This window comes from Choloepus didactylus, chromosome 10 (assembly GCF_015220235.1).
Source record: "Choloepus didactylus isolate mChoDid1 chromosome 10, mChoDid1.pri, whole genome shotgun sequence".
Classification (NCBI taxonomy): domain Eukaryota; kingdom Metazoa; phylum Chordata; class Mammalia; order Pilosa; family Megalonychidae; genus Choloepus; species Choloepus didactylus.
In genome coordinates this window covers 45,291,092-45,314,526 of record NC_051316.1, presented here as the reverse complement: position 1 = coordinate 45,314,526, position 23,435 = coordinate 45,291,092, and the positions used below count along the sequence as shown (strand labels likewise).

The following is a 23,435-nucleotide window of genomic DNA, read 5'->3' as shown; positions in this document are numbered from 1 at the left end:
CTAACCTTTTAATCTCTCTCTCAAATGATCATTTTTGGGGGAAGAGTTATAAAATACATTCTGTAAAATAAGATATTTCTACTATCAAACTTCTGCCCATTCCTCAAGGAAAAATTCTCCTCTAGTGTCTCTGCCATGTGAAAGCTCAGTTGGATTTCTTATTTGAGCAAGATTTCAGTGTGTGTACCCTGAATAGCTCAATACGTCACCTAACACATTCTACCATGATTGGTAATCATACATGAGGATGTCTCCTTTACTAGTAAAACTCCTTGAGGGGAAAGTTGAGGGTTTGGTATCCTACTTGTCTTTGTGTACCTCAGGGGCTACCACAGAGTAAAGGCTCAGAATCGTGTATCATACTAACTAGGCACATAAACACACCAGGCAGTTTAATCATGGGAGAGGACTACTCATGGTAAATAACTCAATCCTGATATATTCATAAGACCAAATGGAAAGATTCTCCTTTAAAAAATCAAATAAAATAGTGCAAACGACCACTAACCAATGCTAAACTATACTTGGAATGTTAGGAAGAATACCAGTTTCACTTACTGGTTTCTTTATGGGTCATTTAAGTGAGAGTACTAGTAAAGAAAAGAAAACCAACACGAGTACAGCTGTGAATATTGGTGTTAAATTATTTCCTATTAATTTTGCAAAGCTCCTTTCAGGGCAGCCTAACTTCATGGCACGTCCCTTGGACTGCCACGGCTCTACAATCTTCTCTCTCCTATCCCAAGTGTCCCACCAGTAGAATCTCACGTTGGGTCCTGGATTGAACAGTAAGCCTGGAGTAAGGCAGAGATGAACTCTCTGGTCAAAAGAATTTATGTTGTAAGTTCCTCTTTTGATATTGGACATATTTCATAAAAGAAGAAAAATAATAAGCAATGTCCCAAGTGCCCACAAATAGAAGATTGGTAAGAATCGTTTGGAACCTTTAGACTCATTTGAATAAGTCTTTATATGAGGCACAAGTTATGACAGGAAAGTGATAGAATGAATGATCACAGGCAATGGTGTCTACTGAAGCTGTGAGCCAAACCTGGAACCTGAAATCTGAACAGTCATTGGAATAATACTGCTCTGTAGAGATCTGATTACTACAATATAAACAGTAAAGAGCTGACTGAGCGGGTCATTCTAGGATCATGTCAGTTTTCAGACTTAATCAGGATTTCACATAACAATGAGGAGCAGGGGCAGTCTGCAGAGCTCGCTGCTGAAATGGGCCTCCATAGTTGGGGCTGAATGATCACAAATTCTAGGTGTTTAGGAAAATTCTGAGTGTATATCTCCCTCAAACACTATCAAAACTTCAAACACAAAAATAAAGAACATTTTATTTAAATTGAACTAAAAATTCTAGTTGGTACAGGGTTATGTTCAGAATGCCCCACTAATTCCAAGTGCATCCACACATACAGTCTTTGAGATTTGTAGCAGGTTTGAATTGACTTACTGTAGCATTATTTGTGCACTTCCATTTGGCACTTCTGACTCAGACTGGGGAAATAAGTAAAAAAAAAAAATTACAGGCATCTATTCCATTAGCTGTTGCCCATTAATAAGACTCTGCAGAGAAGCACTTAACTGTAAGCGGGTTTGTAAGAATTGATTTGACAGCCTGCCCATATCGCAATGTAGAAACTCATTTGGCATTTAGAAAAAACTGTTTGAAATTCATAGTGAGGTATGTCTTCCATTGGTGCATGGGTGATTTAATACAATATCTTAAATAATAAAAATATAATATACCCGACTTTACTGGACCAATCTATGTCCCAGATGGAAATGGCATTTTACAAAAATTAAAGCTATTTGGCACCAAAGTTGGAATCGCTTAAAGAACAAAGGCAGGAATTCCATTTAAAGCAAAAGTGATTCCTTAAAAAAGAAATTATTGGAGGCTTATATGGCAACCTGGGCTATTGAAAATATTTTGTGATATTCCAGTAGTCACATTTACAAATTCTGTATAGTCACCTCTTAAGCATCCCAACCTGTTTCTTACATTTAAGTAGCTCTCTGTTGGGAAATAACTGTACAGTTTCAAGTGGGTAAAACAGGGACAAGGAATCAGTGAGAGGAGAGAGAATCAGAGAGTGTGGGCCCACATGGGTAGCAGGGGAGGTGGAGAATACAAAGATATTTAACTGTAGGGGGAATTATCTGAGTCACACAGTCTCAAGGCTCACCGTGGCCTTTCTCTGCCCCACTTCCACTGACCTGTGTTCACCCCTCCAGTGAATATCCAGGCTCCTGTGGTCATGGCAGCTTTGATAAGACCTTTCCCAAAGACTTGCTTGAGCTTTGGCTGGAGCTCAAAGTTCTGCAGGCCCCCGTGCACAGAAATGAGAAGCTTGGGAAGCTCAAGTTGCCATTCCTTGGTCATCAGGTGGAGAAGGAGGTCAGGTTTTGTATCGAAAGACACTCGCACGTACTGGAAGAAGAAAGGCCATCAATCAGGGCGATGGGGCACAGATGGTTGAGGCTTCTGTCTAGACTGATTGCCGCCATATTTGTAGTTACGTAAAGAAAACGTCTCCTGTGAAACAGACTTTTTAAAAGGGGTGATCATTTGCTTTTCCAAAAGAGCCTTCATGAGACAAAGAGATTCACCATTCTTAAAGGCTCTCTTGAAATTGTGAATTACTACAAACATTAGAATTATTTGATTTTCTAAAATGCAATGCGAACACAACTTTTCCTGGAATGAATTCTTTGTTCAAAAGAAATCATGTGTATATTTTACCAACCTTTACATTTGTGCAACAGTTCAAATGTTTCTAATATTTTCAATATAGATAACTCCTTTATACCAGTCAGACCCAGATTTGGCTGTTTCTGTGACCCTACTATTTTCAGAGGTTCTGAAAGACCTCACAATTCTACATAACGTAATGGGAATTTTATAATAAGGTAATGGCTGATTATATTTATTTAAATCCATAAAACTGCACAACAAATACTTTATCTTTTAAAGAAGGTGAGTGACAATAAGGCATGCCAATAATTCAGAATAATTGAAAAATTAAAGTTTAAAGCAGGTATCAAGGTGATACCAGGTACAACTGGAAATAAAGTCATGATAAGTATAAATAAATGAAACCTATAAACACATACAGTGATAAATAGCTATATTAGCATATAGAGAGATACTTATTTAGGTCTCAACATAATTATATAGACACTTCCCTTTCTAACTGGAAACAACTGAAATCCTGGGCAAATATATTTGAAAGCCATTTGAAATGCACTTTTGAGGAGGCAAGGAAAAGAAAAAGGAATATTCCGACTTCTGAACAAAGTTGAATCTGTTCCCACTGAAGGTGAGTGAGCACAAAAGCAAGCTTTGGCCCTGAAGATTCCTGACAATCCCTGGACACCTGGAGCATCTGCTTTAATGGCTTTCTGCATTATGGGGGAGTTTAATGGGGGACATCACATAAAGCTGGAGCCCTTCAAAGGGCTCTACCCTCAAGTATAGGGTGAAAAAATAAGTAAGTCTGATGTAAAGAAAAGAGAGCAAAGAAATTGCCTGCTTCCACCTTGGCTCTGGGTGAATAAAAAACAATTTCCTCTGTGAGTTCTTATAAACACAGTGAACCCTCACACAGACTCCACATTTACACTCGCAGTGTGATTTGGAAAATGTCAAGCAGAGTATTTAATGTAAAATGGTTCTGGCTGGGTAATGCCGTGGGATAACAGGCAGAAGCACAGGTAAATCCTCTGTGGAGGAAGGCGCTGTCAACCCAGGTCTTAAGAATTCTCATAGAAAGATATGGTTTTCATAATTAAAAAAATCACAAATTACACCAGGAAATAAAATAGCACTAATGAGAACCAACAGAAACAACAGTCAGCAGATTACGACCCCGAAGGTATTGAAACAATCTGACAGAATATAAAAGTTATCTTTAATGTGTACAAAAATACAAATGAGAAGATTGAATAAGAGCAAGGAACAAGAGTTTATAGGAAATAACCATACAAATTTGCAAATGAATCAAAGAGAACTCATAGAAATTAAAATGTAATAATTTAAATGAAAAATTCAATGGATAAATTAAACTACAGATCAGACACATTAAAGAAAGATTCAGAGAATTCAGAGATTCAGATGTAGCCTAGAAAGAAAGAGAAATTGAAAACATAAGAGAAAAATTAAGACTCTTGGAGGAGATCAAGAGAATTCTGGATGGAAATAAAAAAGAGAATGGGGAAGAGGGAATATTTGAAGAGATATTGTCTGGAAATTTCTCGGAGTTGTTGAAAGACATCAGCCCTCAAATCCAGGAAGCTCAATGAATCACAAGCAGGATCAATAAAAAGGATCTCCACTCATGGGCACATCATAGAGAACACCAAAAGGAAAAGATCCTTAGAAGCAAGTAGAAAAAATAAAGATACGTCACTTAAGAAGAAAGTCATTTGACCAAAGGCCTATTCTTCAATAGCAACAGTGGACACCAGAAGCCAATATCTTTAATGTGCTGAGAGACAGTATCTGTCAGTCTAGAATTCTCTATGCAGCAAAATTATCTTTCAAAAATGAGAGCAAACGATAGACATGTTGAGCCCCAAACCTGAGAGTTTTACCTCCAGCAGACATCACTGAAGGAAATTTTAAAGTATCTATAGCAGGCAGAAGGAACGTGGTTCCACGTGGATGATCTGGGACTCAAGAAAGAATGGCAAACAAAGATATTAGGAAATATAAGGTAAATTAAAAAGGCATTGGCTGTATAATATAAAATGATATTAATAATGTTTTATTTATGGGGAAAGGGATGTAACTAAAACATCTGACAATAATAGCATATAAATTGGTGGGTAGTAATCAAAGTTATAACCATCTAAAATCTGTCTGTTGTCTGGCAGAGTAAATACGTTGATTAGCTTTAGAATTTATAAAACAGTAATGTTAAAGTAGCCTAACCACAAAAAGAATAGAGCTGCATGTAATCATACAAATATATTATTTTGGATGTATATATAAATAATATTATCCAGGAGATGCCAATTTATTGCTATTTTTTAGATCTGGGAGATCCCGTTGTTGCAAATACCTTAAAAATTATACATCTATTCCTTGGACAAAAGATATTTGAAATATATTTAGCTGAAATAGGTAAAAACACACAGAAAATATGAAAGCAGTTTGATGAAATAAACTGCATCATCAAGAAATACTAATGAGTTAAAATTTTCTATACACATATACCAGAAATCTAAAGAAATGTTGGAATCCAGTATAGCTGGGTTTATATTGATTTGACCTACCTAGCAAAAAACAATTCCAGAATAGAAAGAGTAAATGTTTACAATATTAGCTAAGTACATTATATCAACTGAATTTAACTAGAGTTTACAATATTAAAAAATAGCATATTTTGTACACAAACTCTCTCCCATTGTGCAGATGTCAGGGACTTTCAGATACTTATCAATGGAAATTCTCTACAACAATGTGTACTTTTGTGCCATGCAAGGAGCCTTGGGGTTGGTGAGAGGCTATTGCAGTAGTGGAGGCAAATGTAAGTGTTTCTTTAATGAAAGCTTCTTATAACCATTGAATGACTCTTTAGAAGTCAAATATCTAGATAAAGAATGCTAGAACATTTTTTTTGTGCTAGTTGAGTAGTTAAAATTTGGTGGTTCTGCCAGATTAAATTATATAATTTTGACTAATTCCAGAAAGGGATATTTAGTGAAATAAACTAGAATTTGGAATCACAAGTCTTCCAAACTATACAAACCAAGAACGTTTGGTGTAAGGAATGTTAAAATTCTTTTCAAGTAACTATTCTCTTATTCGTCTACTTTAGGGCATCACTCTCTTATTCCTACAAAAACAATCAATTACATAAAGACCTGTATTCTCCAAAGGTAAGATATAAATTATACTTTTCTTAAATACAGAAATACTACTGAAGTGTAAAGATAATCCTAAATTTATCTTTTCCCTCACAAACCTAGAGAGTAGTTCCTAACATTTCTGAGGGATTATATGGATGTCATTTCAATGATCAGAGAGTGCATAAATGAGAACAGTGTAATGTTTTGAACAACAAGAAAAGGAGTTGCAGTTGTGGCTCCTTGAGCTTCATTATTCCCCACTGAACATCCCCAGCTGTATATTTCATTTAACCAGGTAAATAATGTGAGATTCGGAGCCATGGTTGGTACCTGGGAACAGATATGCATATATTATTAACTCACATGGTGTGTAAAGGGAGGGTACAATACATATTAAGTCACTATAGACATCGTGTAATAATTTCAGCAAGCTTATCCTAGTTAAATGACATATTATGGAGTTCAATTATTCATTCTAATTGGTAATAATAATCCAAATGCATTTGGTAATTCATTCAGTAAATAATTCACTTTGGGCTTCTAAAGTTACACTTACAACATAACAGTAAAGAAACAAAGTGAGCTATTTATTGATCATGTTGAGCAGTTCACTGGAAAATGACCAACAAATCTATTGAATGTGTTGAAATTCCTCTTGAACTGGTCTAACTTTCCCTTGGTTAAAAAACTTAGGAAAACCCTATTCATTATCACGGAATGCTTGTTACTCATTAATAAGCGATCGAGTGAATGAATGAATGAATGAATGACCTCAGAGATCGCCTAGTCCCCAGCTCCTCATTTCACAGATGAAGAAATCGAGGCACTTGGAATCTGACTTGTGTAAGGGCATATTGCTTGTGGGCTCTCTTCACATATTTCTCTCTGCACACAATTTCTTAACTCTACTGAGAAGAAAACAGCCATAAATAAACAAAAAACAAAGACCTTGTGTATACTGTGCATACCTACTGTGTGCTTTTATTTCATGTACTCCTTCCAACAACCCTATGAGGAAGTTGGTATCACCCACACATTTTATAGGTGCAGGAAGGGTCCATGACATTCTCCAGTTCACAAAGCTAGTATGTGGTAGTGACAGGATTCACACTCCCAGGTCTGTCTGACTCCAGGGCCCTTGCTCTTGACCTCAAAGACATAAATGCCTCCCTTTCCTTACTTCTCCATTTCTTCACCTACATTCAGTCAGTCTCCAAGGCCTATTGGTCTCTTTCACAACATGGTGCCCTCAACCAGCCCTTTCCCTCTATTCCTCTGATTGCCATTTTAAATTTAGGTTCTCCTTAGTAGGATGTCAGTTTGGATTACTGCAACAGTTTCTTAATGGCTTCCCTAAGCCTGTGCTTTCTATGAGACACCAGCAGGCAGGCTTGTTTCTCCAATTCCTTTGTGATCATATTTCTCAATTCAAGTCTTTACATCATATGCAACCTCCCCATCCTGGCTGTCAGGATCCCCCATAGTTTGGTCTTACCCTACCTATTTTCTGTTTTCCCTCTGCTCCTCTCTTCATTTGGCTCATGCCATTTACCAAGTCCTAGAAAATGCAGGTTTCTCCCTTTCAACTCCATAAACCATTCTCATCTTTCAAAGACTTTTGTTTCATTCAAAATGACTTTTCCTGAAAATGCAAGCTCATGCTGACACCATTTGACTTCCAATCAAAGCCATTCTGATGTTTCCTCTGGTTGTTTTCCCCATGTGTCAGTTTTATCTCCCTAAGTTGCAAGATCCTTGAGCAGAGGACCATGCATGACCTGACAATTGTTTTGGAAACATTCAGCACTGTCCATGTAGTAGTTACAATCTTAGAAATGGATGGGAGCTCAGAAATACTCTAGCAATTGTGGGAACTTAGCATTCGTCTAATGCCATTCTTCTGCTTTACAGTGAGGACATCGAGTCGCAGAGAAGGTGAGTGACTGGGACCAAGATGTCAGAGCCAGTTAACCAATAATTAACTGTTGACTTAATTTATTATTAAAGCTATTGTCACACTGGAGGCACTAGCTTTGGCTGTGCTTCTCAGACTTTAATGTGCATGTGATTCACTGGAGACCTTGTCAAAATGCAGGCTTCTGGTTCACTACGTCTGGGCTTGGGTTTGAGTCTGCTTTATAATCAGTTCCCCAGAAACCCTTGAGTAGCAATGATTAGATCGCCTTCCCCATATCAAAGATCCCAAGTGATGTGTCTTATGTTTGCCTTTGGGCCAAAGTAAAAAAAGAACACTGAATATTTCACATGAAAATCAAAGACAATAATTGAGGAAATATTGGAAGAATTATTCATGTCACAATAAATATGAAAAGTGCAGCATTGACAAACTACCCAATGTTTCTCCACACTCCATACCCCTTTTGACCAGGACTAATTCTTATATAAAGGAACACAGGACTATTAACTATCAACCACAGCTGATTATCCAGAAGCTGTTAAATAACACAAATACTGGGTGGTCATGGTTCTTGGATGTTGCCCATTATTGGAAATTTATTAAGCCCTTCTCTTACAGAATAAAACGCCCTATAAAATAAAGGCATATTTAAGTGAATCAATATGCAACTATTTTTCTTTTTTTATTGTTCTTGTTTAGCAACTGAAGTGAATGGTTTCAGAGATAAAAGGCTAATTAAAAGGAAGGGCTAAAATTATACTTTGAAATTATCTGAAAATTTCAAGTTTTAAATAATATTCTTATACCCATAAAAATCAGGTTTACAGTAACATCTCCAGGTGCCTATAATGTAACAGCTAACTCACATGCCAAATCAGCAGCTTCATGGTCATAAACGGTTGTGCCAGGGCAATTAATCAAGTCTTGCTAAATGGTCGATGTGATTTGAAATTAGGAAGCATTTTGGTTGTCAAGATAAGCAATTTCAACTGTCCACTTGAGGTCTCACTAACGCTAAGAGATATCTTATAAATAATGATAAATTTTAGTACTGTACATATTAACTTTTGTCAGCTGGACATTACTGTGATGTAGCGATGTGTGCTCCCATTTATGGACTGTCCGGTTGTGTACATTAGCTTCCAATACTGGCGCTGTAAGTCATTCGGCCAATTTGAGCATCCTCTCCTGTTAAATAGGGGTGATCCTGATAACCTCATAGGACACTGTGAACACTTAAAACAATACCAATCATGCTTAGTTTGGCCAATAGGCCTAAAATTGTAAATAGCATAAAAGTTACAAGCACCCCCCTTACAAATGTCTCCTGCATGCAACAGGATCCAAGTAACATGCTGTAAACTTTTTTAGCTAACATGCCCTCCAAAATAGCCCTCTGTCCTCAAGACTGAGTTATCTGGGGAGTGACTGGGGTAGGTGGTTATCTTTATAAAAGTACCATTTAGAGAAAAAAAAATGCTACTGCTGCTCTGGACTACCTAACCCACCCTTGGCCCATAGACCCTTAGTTCCCCAATTTATCATATTCAGAGATAAACTGAGCTTACATAAATTACCCATTCCTGGGATTATCTACCCTTTTCCCTTTCTATCATTAGCCCCCTGCCTGGCAGGAGGAAACCTTTGTGATGAGCTAATGACAGTCCAAAGAACTTCTCAAGAATGCTCTGTACTGCGGACAGAGAGCAAACAAGAGAGAAGTCAGCTTGATTTGAAATTGTACTGTTTGGTCTACTCTTAGGTGTTTTGGAGGCTAATGTATATAGCATGATTTCCACAAGAACGCATATTTTGAGTTCCAAACAACAAACATCCATATGAAATTTTGTGAGACTGTAATAGAAGACTCAAGGGTTTTTTTTAGTTCAAATTGCAGAGGGCTTTGGTAACTAAAACTCAGGGGTTTTTGCCGTCTGGTGCTAAAGGTCTTTTTGTTTAGCAGGTGACTGTGTTGTGGAGTTTATTAAACGCGCTCTTACTGCTTTGTCATTAGAAATGTTCCTACTCACTTATCAAAATGGAATTCGATTTTATTATGGCCTCACTCTGGATGAAACTTGGAGACGACAGAGATGTCAGAAACCAGAAACTCTCCTCTCCCTTCCTAATAGGCGGAGTAAAGCCCGGGGGATGGGGAAGCAGCCATTACTACTTAGAACAAGCTGTAGCCATTTAATTAAAAAAAAAAAAAAAATCTGTCTGTCTGTCTGTCTGCTGTCTATCTATCTATCTAAAGAAATATCTTTATTCTGAGCTTGATCTTTTGTGGAGCAATTTGACTCTATTAATTGGTCACCTAAATCTTTGCTCAGGTAACTTGGCCCAGCTACCTTAATGAAAATGTTTTAATGAAAATGTAAAAGAACTACAGAGCAATAACTCTGGCTATATCCTGGAAATGTTAAATGATGAATCTTCCCTCATACTGGTAAAGCCATCTTTAATTCTTGGAAATAATGACTTTGTATTTATAAGTAATACTTGTTCTGAATAATGGTACTAATATTGGTAAATCTATTTTAACATTATTTTTAATGCCTCTTTTCCAAGCCTGTATAGTGAGAAATTCACCCCATGTACCTTTTTGTTGAAAAATGTGACAAGCACCATTTCGTTTTCTAACTCTTTGTGGTCACATTTTAAATGGACACTTTTAATTAAAGCTGTGGCCAAGCAGAATGTTACATCAGACTAAGACGATTTTGCTGATAAGACGATTTTGCTGGCCTAGACCATGGTTGCTTTTGTTTTGCAGAGAGTTTAAAGCTTATGGTGGATTAATGGATGTAAAAGCTCCATTAGAAAGAAAATATTTGGAATGCAAGTGAGAGGTGTCATTGTTATTGTATTCCTGATTTGATGACCCACAGAACTTTGGAAGTGAAAGCATCGTTGTAATTTACCCCATATTGTTTTTGTGATTCCCCAGGGTTAGATACCTGATACTTTCAGGTGTTGAGTTCTGAGAAGCCAAAACTAAATAAAATTTAGAAAATATAAAAAATTAACTGAGCACATGAACAGGTCACAGGAGGGTGCTCTATGAATTTTCTACCAGAATAGAATCATTTAAGGTAAAATATTCTGGAGGCAAGGAGACGGGATGGTTTCTTGGAGAACAGGTTGGTTTTTCCTTCTCCTACACGTCTAGGATTGGAATTGGAAATATAAGTGATAAATTCTATTTTTATTCTCAGTTTCAGAAAGGCCTTCCAAAACCACTGCCAGTTCACTGTCCTAGAGATTGGAAGGTCGAAATTGGAAATCAATGGGGCAATTACAAAAACTCACCCAAAACCCTACCATGCTTATGTAAAGCTGCTTGGTTAAACACAATCTAGTGATTATTTTTTGTGACGTGGAATTCATTTAATTTCATATTGACATGTGTCGGTCAATGGTGGTTCCTAGATAAAATTTGCACTAATGCAAAGAAAGACAAATTTTTTTTTTAATTATTTTTTTTTAACTTCAGGTTCAATCCCAAGGCATTTTAAGAGAGTCAGGCTGAGATACCACACTGCCAATACTCTCCATCGCATTTGTGCCTCCCCCCGCCAATAATGAGAGAATAAGGCTTTTATCCCTCATACTGGCAGCCTCAGTAGTTAGAGCTTTAAGTGTGAAAATTAAAGACAGGAATAATTATTGTAATTACATAAAAAAAAATAACAAGGGGCTCCACCTGATCTAATAAGTACAGGAAATAGTAAGGGAAAATCTGAAGGGAGCTATGTGAGTAACTTCGGAGATTTAAATGCAACTCCTTAATTAGGTTATTCTTACCTGGTCCACATGTCAGCTCAGCATTAACTGGAAGAGATGATTAGTAAGCAAATAGGATTCTATCTGTAATCAAGCCCAGCTCTGCTTTCTTTTCTGAACAGTCTATGACCTTAACCCTACGTATAAAGAGTCTCTGAGAAATGACATAATGTTTTCTCATGGGGCATCTTCTTGTTGCACTTAAAAGCAGTTAAAAATAAAGTTATTTGGAACCCACTCTACTGAAACAATGTCTAAGGCATAGCTTTGGCATCTTCCTTGGCCCCTATGTTCTGTCTGCTATGAAGTGTCTGAATGAACTGCGGGTCCTCTGGTAGCTCAGGGAAGGCTTGTTTGCTATGCAATCTGGTCGCATGTGGCTTGGTGTTGAGAAAAGAAGGGAATCAGAATCCGTCACACACTGCCAGATGATAGTGTCTCTTTTCTGCATCACAATTTCTCTCTGTAACCTGAGAGGGATACAGATTTCATTGCTCTGTCACTGGGGTATGTGGAGCCTGGGAATTGAGGACGTTAGAATACTGAAAAGCACTCGGAAGGGGGCAGAAAATGGTTATTTTAACCTGGGATATAATTTTACAAAGAATTCTTCCTACTTACAGCTTTTGAGTTTGATTAACCTCATCAAATAATGGTGATTTTATAGCTCATACGATAAAAAATTTCAAAAAATCCTTATAAAAAGAGCTAGAAACACAATAGTAGTTAGCTTCCTTTCAATTACCTACTTATATCTTTGCAAACATAACATCTACCATGGTCTGTACCATGCAGGTAGATGTGATTTAGAAGAAACAAAACTGACAGGGATCCCCCTGAGGAGCCTGAGTTCCAGAACTATCTTTGCTGTTCAATAATTGTATGACCTGGGATAATAATTTAACTTTTTCTCTGGGCCCCAGTTGCATCATCTACGAAACAGGTAGAGGGATTGGGATTAACTCATATTTTTCAAGCCTGGCTAAACCGTAGAATAACCCGGGAGATTTTTTAAAAACTTCAGACACTCAGGTTCTATCCCACACCACTGAATGAGACTCCCTGGAAGTGAGTCTGGGCTGGGGGTATTTATCCCACAGGTTATACTGAGCCTCCAGGTTGAGAAACATTGTATCAAGCGCTGGTTCCTCAAGTCCTTTTGGTGTCGAAAGTTCTGGGAGGTCACGCTCCACTGTCTGCCTATGTGGTGAAACAAATACATAGTGTTCCTGAGCAAAGATACAGTTCTCACGGGACCTGCAATATTTTAACAATGATTCTTTCTTCTCCAACTGTGTCTTCTACCCAAACTCCCACAGACTTTGCCTCACATTGTGTCCAGACCATATTAGGTTTTGAAGATACAAGTGCTCCATCTTGGGCTGCCCTGAAGGAAAAAGTTGCTATTATATCTTATTTTCTTTTAAAATTAATGAAAGTCAAAGTTAGTCTACCCCTCTCTCTGGAGAATTTTTTCACTGCTTTGTTAAAAATCACTTTAACTGTCAAATATTCTTGTCAGGAACAGAGGACTGAAGGCACAATAAATTAGTCCACCTGTTTTACTTAAGTGCTGGTGAATTATTAACTATACTTTCTCCATTTAAAAACTGGCAAACTTAAGACAGTGGTGGCTGATTTTCCCTTTGCCCAAACTGCATGATGGCTGGTTGGAGAGGACAGGTAAAGAAGGCACAGGTTGGCACAAAACTGCCTGATAAAACGAAATCTCTGACCTACAGACAGCATCAAGCCTTTGTCAAGACAGGGGAATCAGAATAATTCAAGGGCAACTTTTCAAAGTGGATGAAATGTTCACTTGTGTCTGGATGAATAGCTAAGACTCCCACTTGTTAGCTATTTGGTTGAGGAGACTCAGAAAGAAAGATTTCTCCTTGGTAGCGACTGGTTTGAGACTATCTAGTTGCTCTGTGTGACTAACCTCAGAGCAGTCACACAGTTCAGAAGGGGCGTAAAGCTCTTGTGATCTTGCAACTCTTCATAATTTTATCTTTGCATATGTGTTTCATAAGTGAAGTCTGTTGGGACAATGAAGCATTTGCCAAGGGCTCAGGGCTTTGGCTCACCCTGGGTCCTGCCACCTGCTGCCTCCCGAGGCCGGTTCTCAGCTGCCTGCTCCGACCTCTGGTGCCCCGGCCAGCCCAGACCCCCCTCCCCGCCCCTGCCCAAGGCAACAAAGGGTTGTGGTCCACCATCATCCTCCACCCCTGGAGGGAGCCCCGGGTGTGAACAAGAGGAGGGTTGGGGTTGGATGTGCATCCTGCAGCATTTCAGGGTAAGGCCAGGTAGCAGCTGTCCCCGCCTCGGGCTGTGTTGGTGAGTTTGGTGAGTGACTTGGAGGGAACGCTCACCCTACTTGGATAACAAGCTGGTGTGGAGATGCAGTCCCTTGGTTGGGGCAGCCAGTCATGTAAAGGGGAGATTGATTTCCCTCCCCTAACAGGACTTCATGTTTTCATTTTGCTCTGGGCTCCACAAATCCTGTAGTTGACCTTGTCTAAACTGATCACTGCCAGACAGCTCTGGGTTTCAAAAGAGTTATGTGAGGTCTTAGGAGGGCTGTCAAAGCTGTGTCCATATGTCTCCACTCATCTGGAGGAGAGTAGAAACTCTTTCTACCTCCAAGAGCCTTTCCTTCCACTGCTAAATATCGTAATATACATATATATCATATATTTGCTGTGTTGTGCGGGGCAAGTTACTCAACTTTTCTGGGCCTCAGTATGTTGTCCTGTTATATAGGAATAATAATATTACTGTCAAAACATTAAGTGAGATAACCTATCTAAAGTACTTGTCACAGTTCTGGGTACAAAGCAGATGTTCAATAAATTTTAGAGGCTATTATTAGTATTATGATTATTATTTTCTACAGTCTCTGAAAGCAATTTCAAGAGTATTTTGATTAATACTTTTAAGGACACACATTCTAAAAAACTAATTTTGGAGTTTCAGTCTCCAAGGTTCTTAGGGTCTCTCAAGGTCACTAGAATTTGTCAGGAGGGGAAAAAATCTCAGGTAGAGGAAAATTGTATGATAAGAAGAGGAACTGGCTTTGTCCACTCCTAATTTCTAACTCCTCTTAGAAATACTTTAACACATCTTTGGACAACCAGGAAGTAAAGGAAGTTGCTTCACTGCTCCATCACTATTATTTTCATAGTTACTATTTTTATAAATACTTTGTTCACTACCTGTATATCAGATGCTTTTTATATTCTCTCTAATCTTACTAAACATCCAATTAGGCACCCATGCCTACTTGATATATAAGGAAACTTGAGGCTCAACTGAGTTACATGATTTAATTGCCTTTTAAGCTAGGCAGTGAGTGTGAGGGTTTAGATTAAATTCTGTCGGGACTGTAAAGGTCATGGATTTTATTTTAATTGATGACTAAACCTCAAGCTTAGCTATACTAAGTGAACTCTTTGCAGGAGTAACAATCATGGCAAATGCTTATTTAGCATTAACACCAGACACTGTTTTAAGCACTGGGCAAATATGGTCTCATTTCATCCTTGCAACTGCCCTCTGAAGTAGGAATTACTATTCCCATTTTGCAGGTGAGGAAACTGAGGCACAGGGAAGGTAAGTAAACCAGACATAGCACATAGGCAATAAGTAACAGAGCCAGGATCTAAACCTACTCTGTGCTCAACCACTAAGCTAAGGAAGCAGAACTTCTGGAATTATTTTAAAAGGTTAACAGAAAATGTGTAATTTGACTTTCTAAAATGATATACCAAGACTTATCCAAAATAAGTGTCCTTCAAAGTATTAATCAAAATATTTTTTGCAATTTCTTTTAGAAACTGAAGAAAATAACAATGATGACAGTAATAAAAAGAGCAGCTAAAATTAATTTTACATCTATTATGTGCCCAGCACTAAGCCAAGTGTTGTACATATGCTATTCCATTTCATGTTTATATTAGAAGTGCTATTATTCCTATATAACAGAATAAATTATGAAAGCTCAGAAAATTTCAGTAACTTTTCCCACAGAAAACATATAAGGGTTTTGGGATAAACTTAAACCATCTGAATCTTGAAGTCACATTCTTTGTTACCAAACTAGTACTCCATTTTTAAAAGATACATTTAATGGTAGAAAACAAAAACTGGCAGAAGTGATTTGTGAATAAGCCCTGCATTTTATGAATTTCAGGTACGTGAGATGAAGTACCTGAAATTTTTCGACCAAAAGAGCATTTGGTAAAAATATCGACTGTTTTTCTCTTATGACCTATAAATTTTCTGCCAAAAGGCAGATCAAAAGATGTTCTGGGCCATGACAGCATCATGGTAATTAGAGTCCCCTAAGGTGACAATTGAAGGGATGCTCTTACTTACAAGTATATTCATGCTTCATATTAGACAGACGCTGAAAGTTAAAAATGGAAATGATGTTCGGATGCTTATGACATGCCTGCTGGGCTCATGGCACAAGCTTGCCAGCACCTTACAAGAGTTCTGTGGAGGCATGGGGTGTCCCTCTGTACTGGTTACCATTGCCCAGTAAGCTGCTTCCTCATTCGCTGTATTGCTCTTATAGGGAGAACTTGAATGACTCTTAATGCCTGGTTCCAAAGGATCACAGTGTATATGGGTTAATCCCTTACTGTGAATGGGCACTGTACCCACTTGAGGAGCCTTAATTTGATCTCACGTAGCTGAGTATGTCCCTAAAGTGGATGAGGAAGTTGCCAAATCTCCATTTCTCTTTGTTCTGTATAGGTCAAGACTAACCCATTCTTTGTTTCCCTAGTAGTTGCTGGAGGTTGCAAATAGCACACTTTTCTTTCCAATATATACCTCAAAATTAGTTTTAATTTAATATATAGCTCAAGATTAATTTTCTTCAGGAGGAACTGTAGGAATATCTCAGTCAGCTATTGTTGGTGAAGAAAATACTGCAGTGAGGTGGGAGAGAGAGAGAGAGAGGAATGGGGAGAGAGGATGCTTTATTACACATTTAAGACTGTGACTGTGTGAGAGGACCTCCCTTTGTATTTCACAGTATGTTTCTCCAAATTCTGAAAACTCTGTGGCTTGCCTAAAACCGCTATGTCCGACTACTGCTCCACCCTCAACTAACTCTCTCTTTTAACAGAAGCAAGCTTCTCAGAATACAGCATTTCTAGAACGTCCGAACAGATGCCACATTGGCAAAATTTGTCAACCATGATGAAAATGAAATTTAGAAGTGAAATGGATATTTCCTAAAGCCCCCTTCAGAAAACCCTTGCACATGGACTCCTTGCACTGAGAACGTTATTGAACACAGCCACTTGGAGAAAAAGCCCTCAATTAGAATGGCAAGCACTCTGTTATAAAAGGGAAGGACAAAGTCATTTTCACCTTGAATTGAGAAAAATGCTAGTTACCAACATAACAAATTAGAAAACTAAAGACAACAAAGAAATAAAAAAAAGAGGCGTTAGAAACACATGCCAATGAATGAGACCCAGAAAGTAGCATAATAAACTATGGCTAACAACAGAAAGCTATTTGTTATTATTCATTATATATTGTTATAATATATTGTTAATTATATTGTTATTGTTATTAAAATAATAGTCACTGATATATTAATTATCACAAAAATCCTGAGAGGAAGGTTTTCCCTCTCCCATTTTATAGATAAAGAGCTGAGATATGGGGGGCAGAGTAAGTACAGCAAAGTCATCCTGCCAGGAAGTGGCAGAGTTGGCATTCAGCCCCAAGAATAAATCCCAAGATCTTAACCACTACCACTCTTTCACAGGACTAAAAACAACAGTCAGGGAGTCATTTAATGGCTTTCCGGTTTACCATGGCTTTGTTGGAATGGCCGCCTCCTTGGAACTCAATGGTCCCAAAAGCGTCTGTCGGGCTGAGTTGAGTGTGCTTGCTGATGGACCACTTCTCAGACGGGACGTCATTTCGGGAGAGGCGACTTTCGTTTTTCTCATTCTGAAGAACAGAGATGCTAGGAGTGAGGCCGACATGTTGGCCTATTAGACGGCCACAGCAACACCTACAACATAAGAAGTCAAGGTGACCCCCTTTTATTAGACACTACTGGAATACACACTTAAGAAATTTATAATCCAAAGCGATTCATTTCGGTCAAATCTCAGGTGGAATCGCATAATGTAGAAGTATCAGGGGAACGGTGAGCTCAGGATTTCTTTGACATATACATCTTTTTTTTTTTTTTTTGCCCCCCATTCCCTATTTTCCATTAGCCATGTTAGCTGTAACATGCCTCCTGCCTTTCTCTACCCACCCTCCCCTGTTCAATACTGGCATATTGATCACAATTGGACACCAGCAAACAAAAGTTCTTCAGATTTTTCTACTTCTCATTCCTCCCATCTATCAAATCTTGCACAAAGGCCACAGAACATTGAGAGAAGGATTTTAACATGCACATTTAAATAAGGAACCTTGCTTATATGTGAGTCACAACGAACTTTTTTTTCCAAACTGACATTCACTGTCAAATATCCAATACTTAGAATAAAAAACTGCAGAGTTAAGTGTTCTTGAAGAGACAATAAAAAATATTCAAGAGATATTTGAAAACTTAAAACACACCTCTTCCTCCAAGAAAATGTCCTTCATATATGACTACTACTAATATTATTAGTCACAGCAGACCCAATACATAGCTATTATTATTAAAGACAATGTACCAAGGGGTTATTACCACACTTTATGGATGAAATGATTGACATTTTGAAGGTGAGGCAACTTTCCAAATGTTGCACAGCTGGACCATGTGACTCAATAGTTCATAATTTAAACTGCTTTGTTATATTGCCTGTTCATAAAGGCTATTCCAGACAGTTGGTTATTTTGTCACAAATGCTTTTTGCCTTATATACTTGTTGATGTTTAGGGAGGGAAATAGAACATTAAATATGTGCTTGGATAGGAATCTGAAGGTCTATGTTCTAATTCATAATCTGATAGGAATCTTTTACTTAAAAGTCTCTTTTCCACTAAAGCAGAGCATGTTGGCTCAAACTAAATATTTTGATGAAATGCTTAGAAGGGAATACCAATAATCATTTTAAGAAAACATATCCCACTCCTATAGTCCATGATTAATTTCTTCCTCACTGGTCTATCTGTTATTCTGTACAGGCTCTTAGAGAATTAACTGTATGCCTGGCATATTACATAGTGGGTATACATAAAATTGTTTCAAAGATGTCCAACAACAACAACAAAAAAGATCCTTAATTTGGCAGTGGTTCTCTTGCAATGGTAGTGACTATTGTTGCAGATTTGTTCCATAATTACTACTTCACATTCTTGATACTTTATAGAGACAGAAAGATTACCTATGGGGGTCTTTGGTGCTGGGTATGATGTGAACACATTCTCTTTTATAAAATGCTCTTTCTATCCAGGATTTCTGAGCCTGAAAATAAAAAAAAGAAGGAAGGTGAGCATAAACTAAATATTTTCGACTAGGAAGCAAAATTTCAGAATCACATAATAGACTAGTATCTCATAAACTTAATTGAAATTTTGGTTACCTCACATATAAACAGTGCATGCAACAAAATCAATTGCTCCCAGACTCTCCTGATTAGGTTACTTAACATTATAATATTGAGAATAAAAAGAAATGACCATAATAAAAAATTATTATAAATTTAAAAAAGGTGTAACTGTATGCCAAATTCACAGTGATTTCTGAAGGACAGAAAGACAATGCAATTTGCAGTAGAAATGATTTGGAGGAATAGAACAGTGTGCTGGTAACCTATAGAAAATAAGAAGTAACCAGTGGTGGGAAGAAATATATCTCAATAAGGATAAGGTTTCTGTGGCTGACATTTCCATCAGATTGTTCTGGTAGAAGCATACAAAAATAGTGAGGGAAGTACATAACTCAAAAGCCCCAATCTATCATCATGCTTTTTCTAAAATCCAAATTAGTGGTGCTTACATACAGAGGGAAAAAAAAAGGAAATGGAAACATGAGGAAAATAAATGCCTTCACCAAACTCCTCCCATCCACAGTCCCAAATTTCACAGGTAGTAGTTTTGGGAATGAAGTAAGATAGCACATTTTTGCATCCTTTAAGCACAGCCAGTACAGCCTCTTAGAATGGTCATTGTTGGGAATGTTCACCCAGAAGTCCTGCCTCTGAGATTGGGTTCCCAGGCGGACAAAGGAAGTTCCGGAAAACTGTACAGTCTTTGTTCCAAAGCAGAGTCATCCTCCCTCCCTTGATCCCTTTCTTTGCCAGCGTTTGAAATAGCAGGAGTCTCCCGTGAAATCAGTTAACAACTCAGAAGTTTCCCTCTAAGAGTCTGATGGAAGTTGCTAGAGCAACCTGTAATGTTATTTACATATGGTATAATCTTCTCTCTAACCTCACATTAGGGCTATATTTGTACTATTAAAATATATAGGGCTAAAGCAAAACCAACCTGATTACTTGACCTTTCTCAATGATCGGTGTCAACTGCTGCAAGCCCCCATTTGTTGGCTGCAACTGGTAACGACGTTGCCAAAGGTCCAAATGTCTGTATAAATTGTGCTATGGTCTGGTTTGCCCTGAACTCCTAAATCTCCTACTTCCCTCCTCTCTCACAACATAGGGCTACGCAAGCATTTGGCACTGAAGGTGGTGTTTGTCTAATACTTATGACAAAGTGTGTTTTAAAAGTAGCAACATGGGAGATGGTTGGGAGGCATATGAAGGAACTGCATTCTGTTTTAGTCCTGGCCATAATCAGTGCACATAACGTCTGCGTGTGGATGCATTGCCAGCATGAAAAAGAGCTCCCACGCATTTAAGGATCCTTGTGTCCAGCTCTCCCTCTGTGTCCTCACACCATAAAAGTAACATTTGCAATTCTCTTTGTCAGCTGGATAAGAGAAAAATCCCAGTCTCTGTTATCAGTCTTCTCAAACATGTAGGAAAAACTAATGGCTATATCTATGCAATAGAAAAGAGCTTAGCAGCTTAGATACCTTGACTTTATCTTTGCAAAAGCCTGTAAGTTAACCTATTCATAGGCCATGATTTGCCCTAGACACTGAATACTTTAACTGATAATATCTTTTGGCAAAAAGACAGTAAAATATTCCTCCCTGGATATTTGAAACCAACTTTTTCTACACCTCAGGAAGCAGAAAAGAGAGTGCATTTTCCTTTTTTTCCTTTTGGCCCATTTTGGCTAGCATTCAGAAGGTCTTTTGTGGGGAGCAAAGGGAATTTCAGGGACTGCTGATGAATATTCCCGAAAGAAAGTGGGAAAAGCAGCGTAGTGTGTAGAGCATAAGGTTTGCAGTTAGAAAAAGTGGCTCGACTAGGACTCTGCATTGGGGACAAAGTCACATTAATTTTTTTGAGCCTCAATTTTGCTCTTCTACAAAATGGGGCACAATGGCAATATATGACACAGGTTTGTTATCATTATTATTTGAGTACCATGCTTTCCCTCCAAAATAGAGGGGATTAGTCCTGGGTTGATTCTTATTCTAAAGAATAAGAATATTCCATGAAATTGCTGCAGCAGAGCTGTCCTGGATTGATCTCCATTTGCTTTGGGGATAACAGGCTACCGAAGACCTGGCTGACCACTAACAAGATATATAGAAAAGTTATTTTGACTCCTTTGCACCTTTTCTATAAAACAGGAATAACCACGGCTATTTTGTAGAGCCATTATAATCAAACCAGATGCTTCAGGTAAACTACCTGGCACTCATAGGAGATCAATAAGGTTTAACAATAAGTAATAAATAACATTTATTAAAGTCGCATCAGGTGCCTGGCATTATTTCCATGGCTCCACATAAGAACCCTTGCAAAGTATGCCTATTAAATCCATTTTACCACTGAAGAGATTGAGATGGAGAGATACAGTGAATACATTTTAAAGTCAGAGTTTGGGGTTGGCAGCCTGCCTCCAGAGTTCACATGCTTATCTATTCTGCCAAACTGCCCCATTCAAGGAAGATATTATTAACATTAAATGCCCCTTGCATGGGCAGTGCCACCTGGGCATGCCTGGAAGTGCCTTGGAATTTGGACAGAGTTGGGCTTCTGGAGCCATGTCTTAGAAGCTGTTCATACTTGCTTCTTTCCCCTTCTCATTTCCCCTGTCTAGCACTCACAAAAATACAAAGGCGGTGGAGTAATGCGAATTCAGCTCCCTGGGGTAAAGAATGAGGGTGAAAAATTAGGAAGGCATTAGAATAGGAGAAAGCAGTGAAAGAAGGGGGCATCATAACGGCCACGGCAAATAAATACAGTCTCAACGGGACTCCTAGCTTGAGAATCTGCGAGACCATGACAAGTGGGTTAGGCTTTTCAAGGACACCTTCGTTGTTTCTCTCCAGATCCTGGTTTCAACTTGGAAGGCCCTGGAAGTTTTAGTCAGATGGTGTGGGGTAAGAATTAATACATATGGATTGCCAACTTGTTTGTCTTTATTATAAAGTAATTTGACTTGTGATCAGTTTAGCAACTCAACTACCTACTCAAAGGTGAAAAGCTACTTTTTTTAGCAAAGGGACTGGCCAATGTTTTCCATTTCTTATTATCAGGAGATTACTAATCTCTTCTGCAAAGGCACCGAAAATTGGGAGGAAAAAAAACGAAGCATAATGGAAAAAATATCCTTCCATCATTCATAATTGAATTGGATTTTTTAAGATGAAAAATATAATACATAATAGAAAGAATGTATGTTTAACACATGAATTAGAAATTCTACAAAATATCATGCATGATTTACTATACTCTGTTGTGGCGTTCTGCTTTACTGTGCTTTTATTCAGGTCTTCATTGTGGACAGATATTAGATTTTAAAAATTATTTTTTTAGGGTATATTTGATGTTCCCTTTTTTTTTTCTGTCAAAGGTTTTGAACTAATCTGTGTAAAGCTTTCTACTTGGCTTTACCATTGAACTAAGTTAGCTCAGAATGATTATTCTCATTAAAAAGCATGAAATAATTTTGACATGCCATGTTCCTAGCTGACCCCTTTAATTTTGCTCTACTGCAGAACCTCAACAGACAGCATGGCCTACAATCTTTTCTCTCTAAATACGCTTCAGAAGTCTGATGTACTCAGAAAAGATGACTTCTATCTGCCCTTAGAAAATAACTTTTGTACATTCTTTTCCAAAGGTAGATTGGTCAGATAACCATGACCGAGTTTGTGAAGGGCTATTTTCTTTCTTGTCTTTCTGCATTATCAGTCATGTGTGATATGCAATAGGGAAGTGTTTTTCTAAGGCTAATAACTGAGGCTAATAATTACTCAAAACAAAATTGAGGGCTCTCACATTTTAGACAAAGCATAATAACTCTCAGATTAAATTATTTAAAGTACTAATTTTGAAAGTTAAGTGTATAGTCAATAGGCATCAAAATAACAGAAACAAACAAAAAGCTGTGAATATTACCTCAAAAAGGATGAAAAATTAAGTCATTTCATTTAGGCAGGTTTCAACTGCTTTTATAAAAGCTCTGCTAAAAATGTGAGGCCCCAAACTTTTAATCTTACTACGTATTCCCCACTAGCTACAGAATCAAGACCTTCTCCATGTATGAATGGTTTACAAGTACATTCACAGAGTGTGTTTTAAATTCATCTCCCGAAAGTCTTGGAAAGTGCTACTGCAATCCACCCTTTAGAAGGGCAACTGAACAAGAAGGAACAACCAAGACCCAGTAATCGCAAGATTAGAAGAAAGAACCCACCAACTTTATACGAACAAATTACAAGGAAAACTTCACAACTTCTCATTTTCAGACTCTCATGCTTCAAAATGTATGCTCTGTCCTAATTAGAATAAAACACAAAATGGGC

General features: G+C 37.9%; 1 protein-coding gene across 5 annotated transcripts in view; it reads right to left on the bottom strand.

Annotated features, from left to right (window-relative positions):
• Positions 1-23,435, bottom strand: part of TRPM3 (transient receptor potential cation channel subfamily M member 3) — a 596,233-nt gene that overhangs the window by 284,177 nt on the left and 288,621 nt on the right. For all 5 annotated transcript variants that reach the window (XM_037798450.1, XM_037798451.1, XM_037798452.1 and 2 more), the window contains exons 2-4: positions 18,934-19,013; positions 17,414-17,618; positions 2,236-2,449 (exon numbers count right to left, since the gene is read on the bottom strand). In XM_037798450.1, coding sequence (XP_037654378.1) covers positions 2,236-2,449; positions 17,414-17,618; positions 18,934-19,013 — 499 coding nt within the window. The remainder of the gene's footprint in view (positions 1-2,235; positions 2,450-17,413; positions 17,619-18,933; positions 19,014-23,435) is intronic.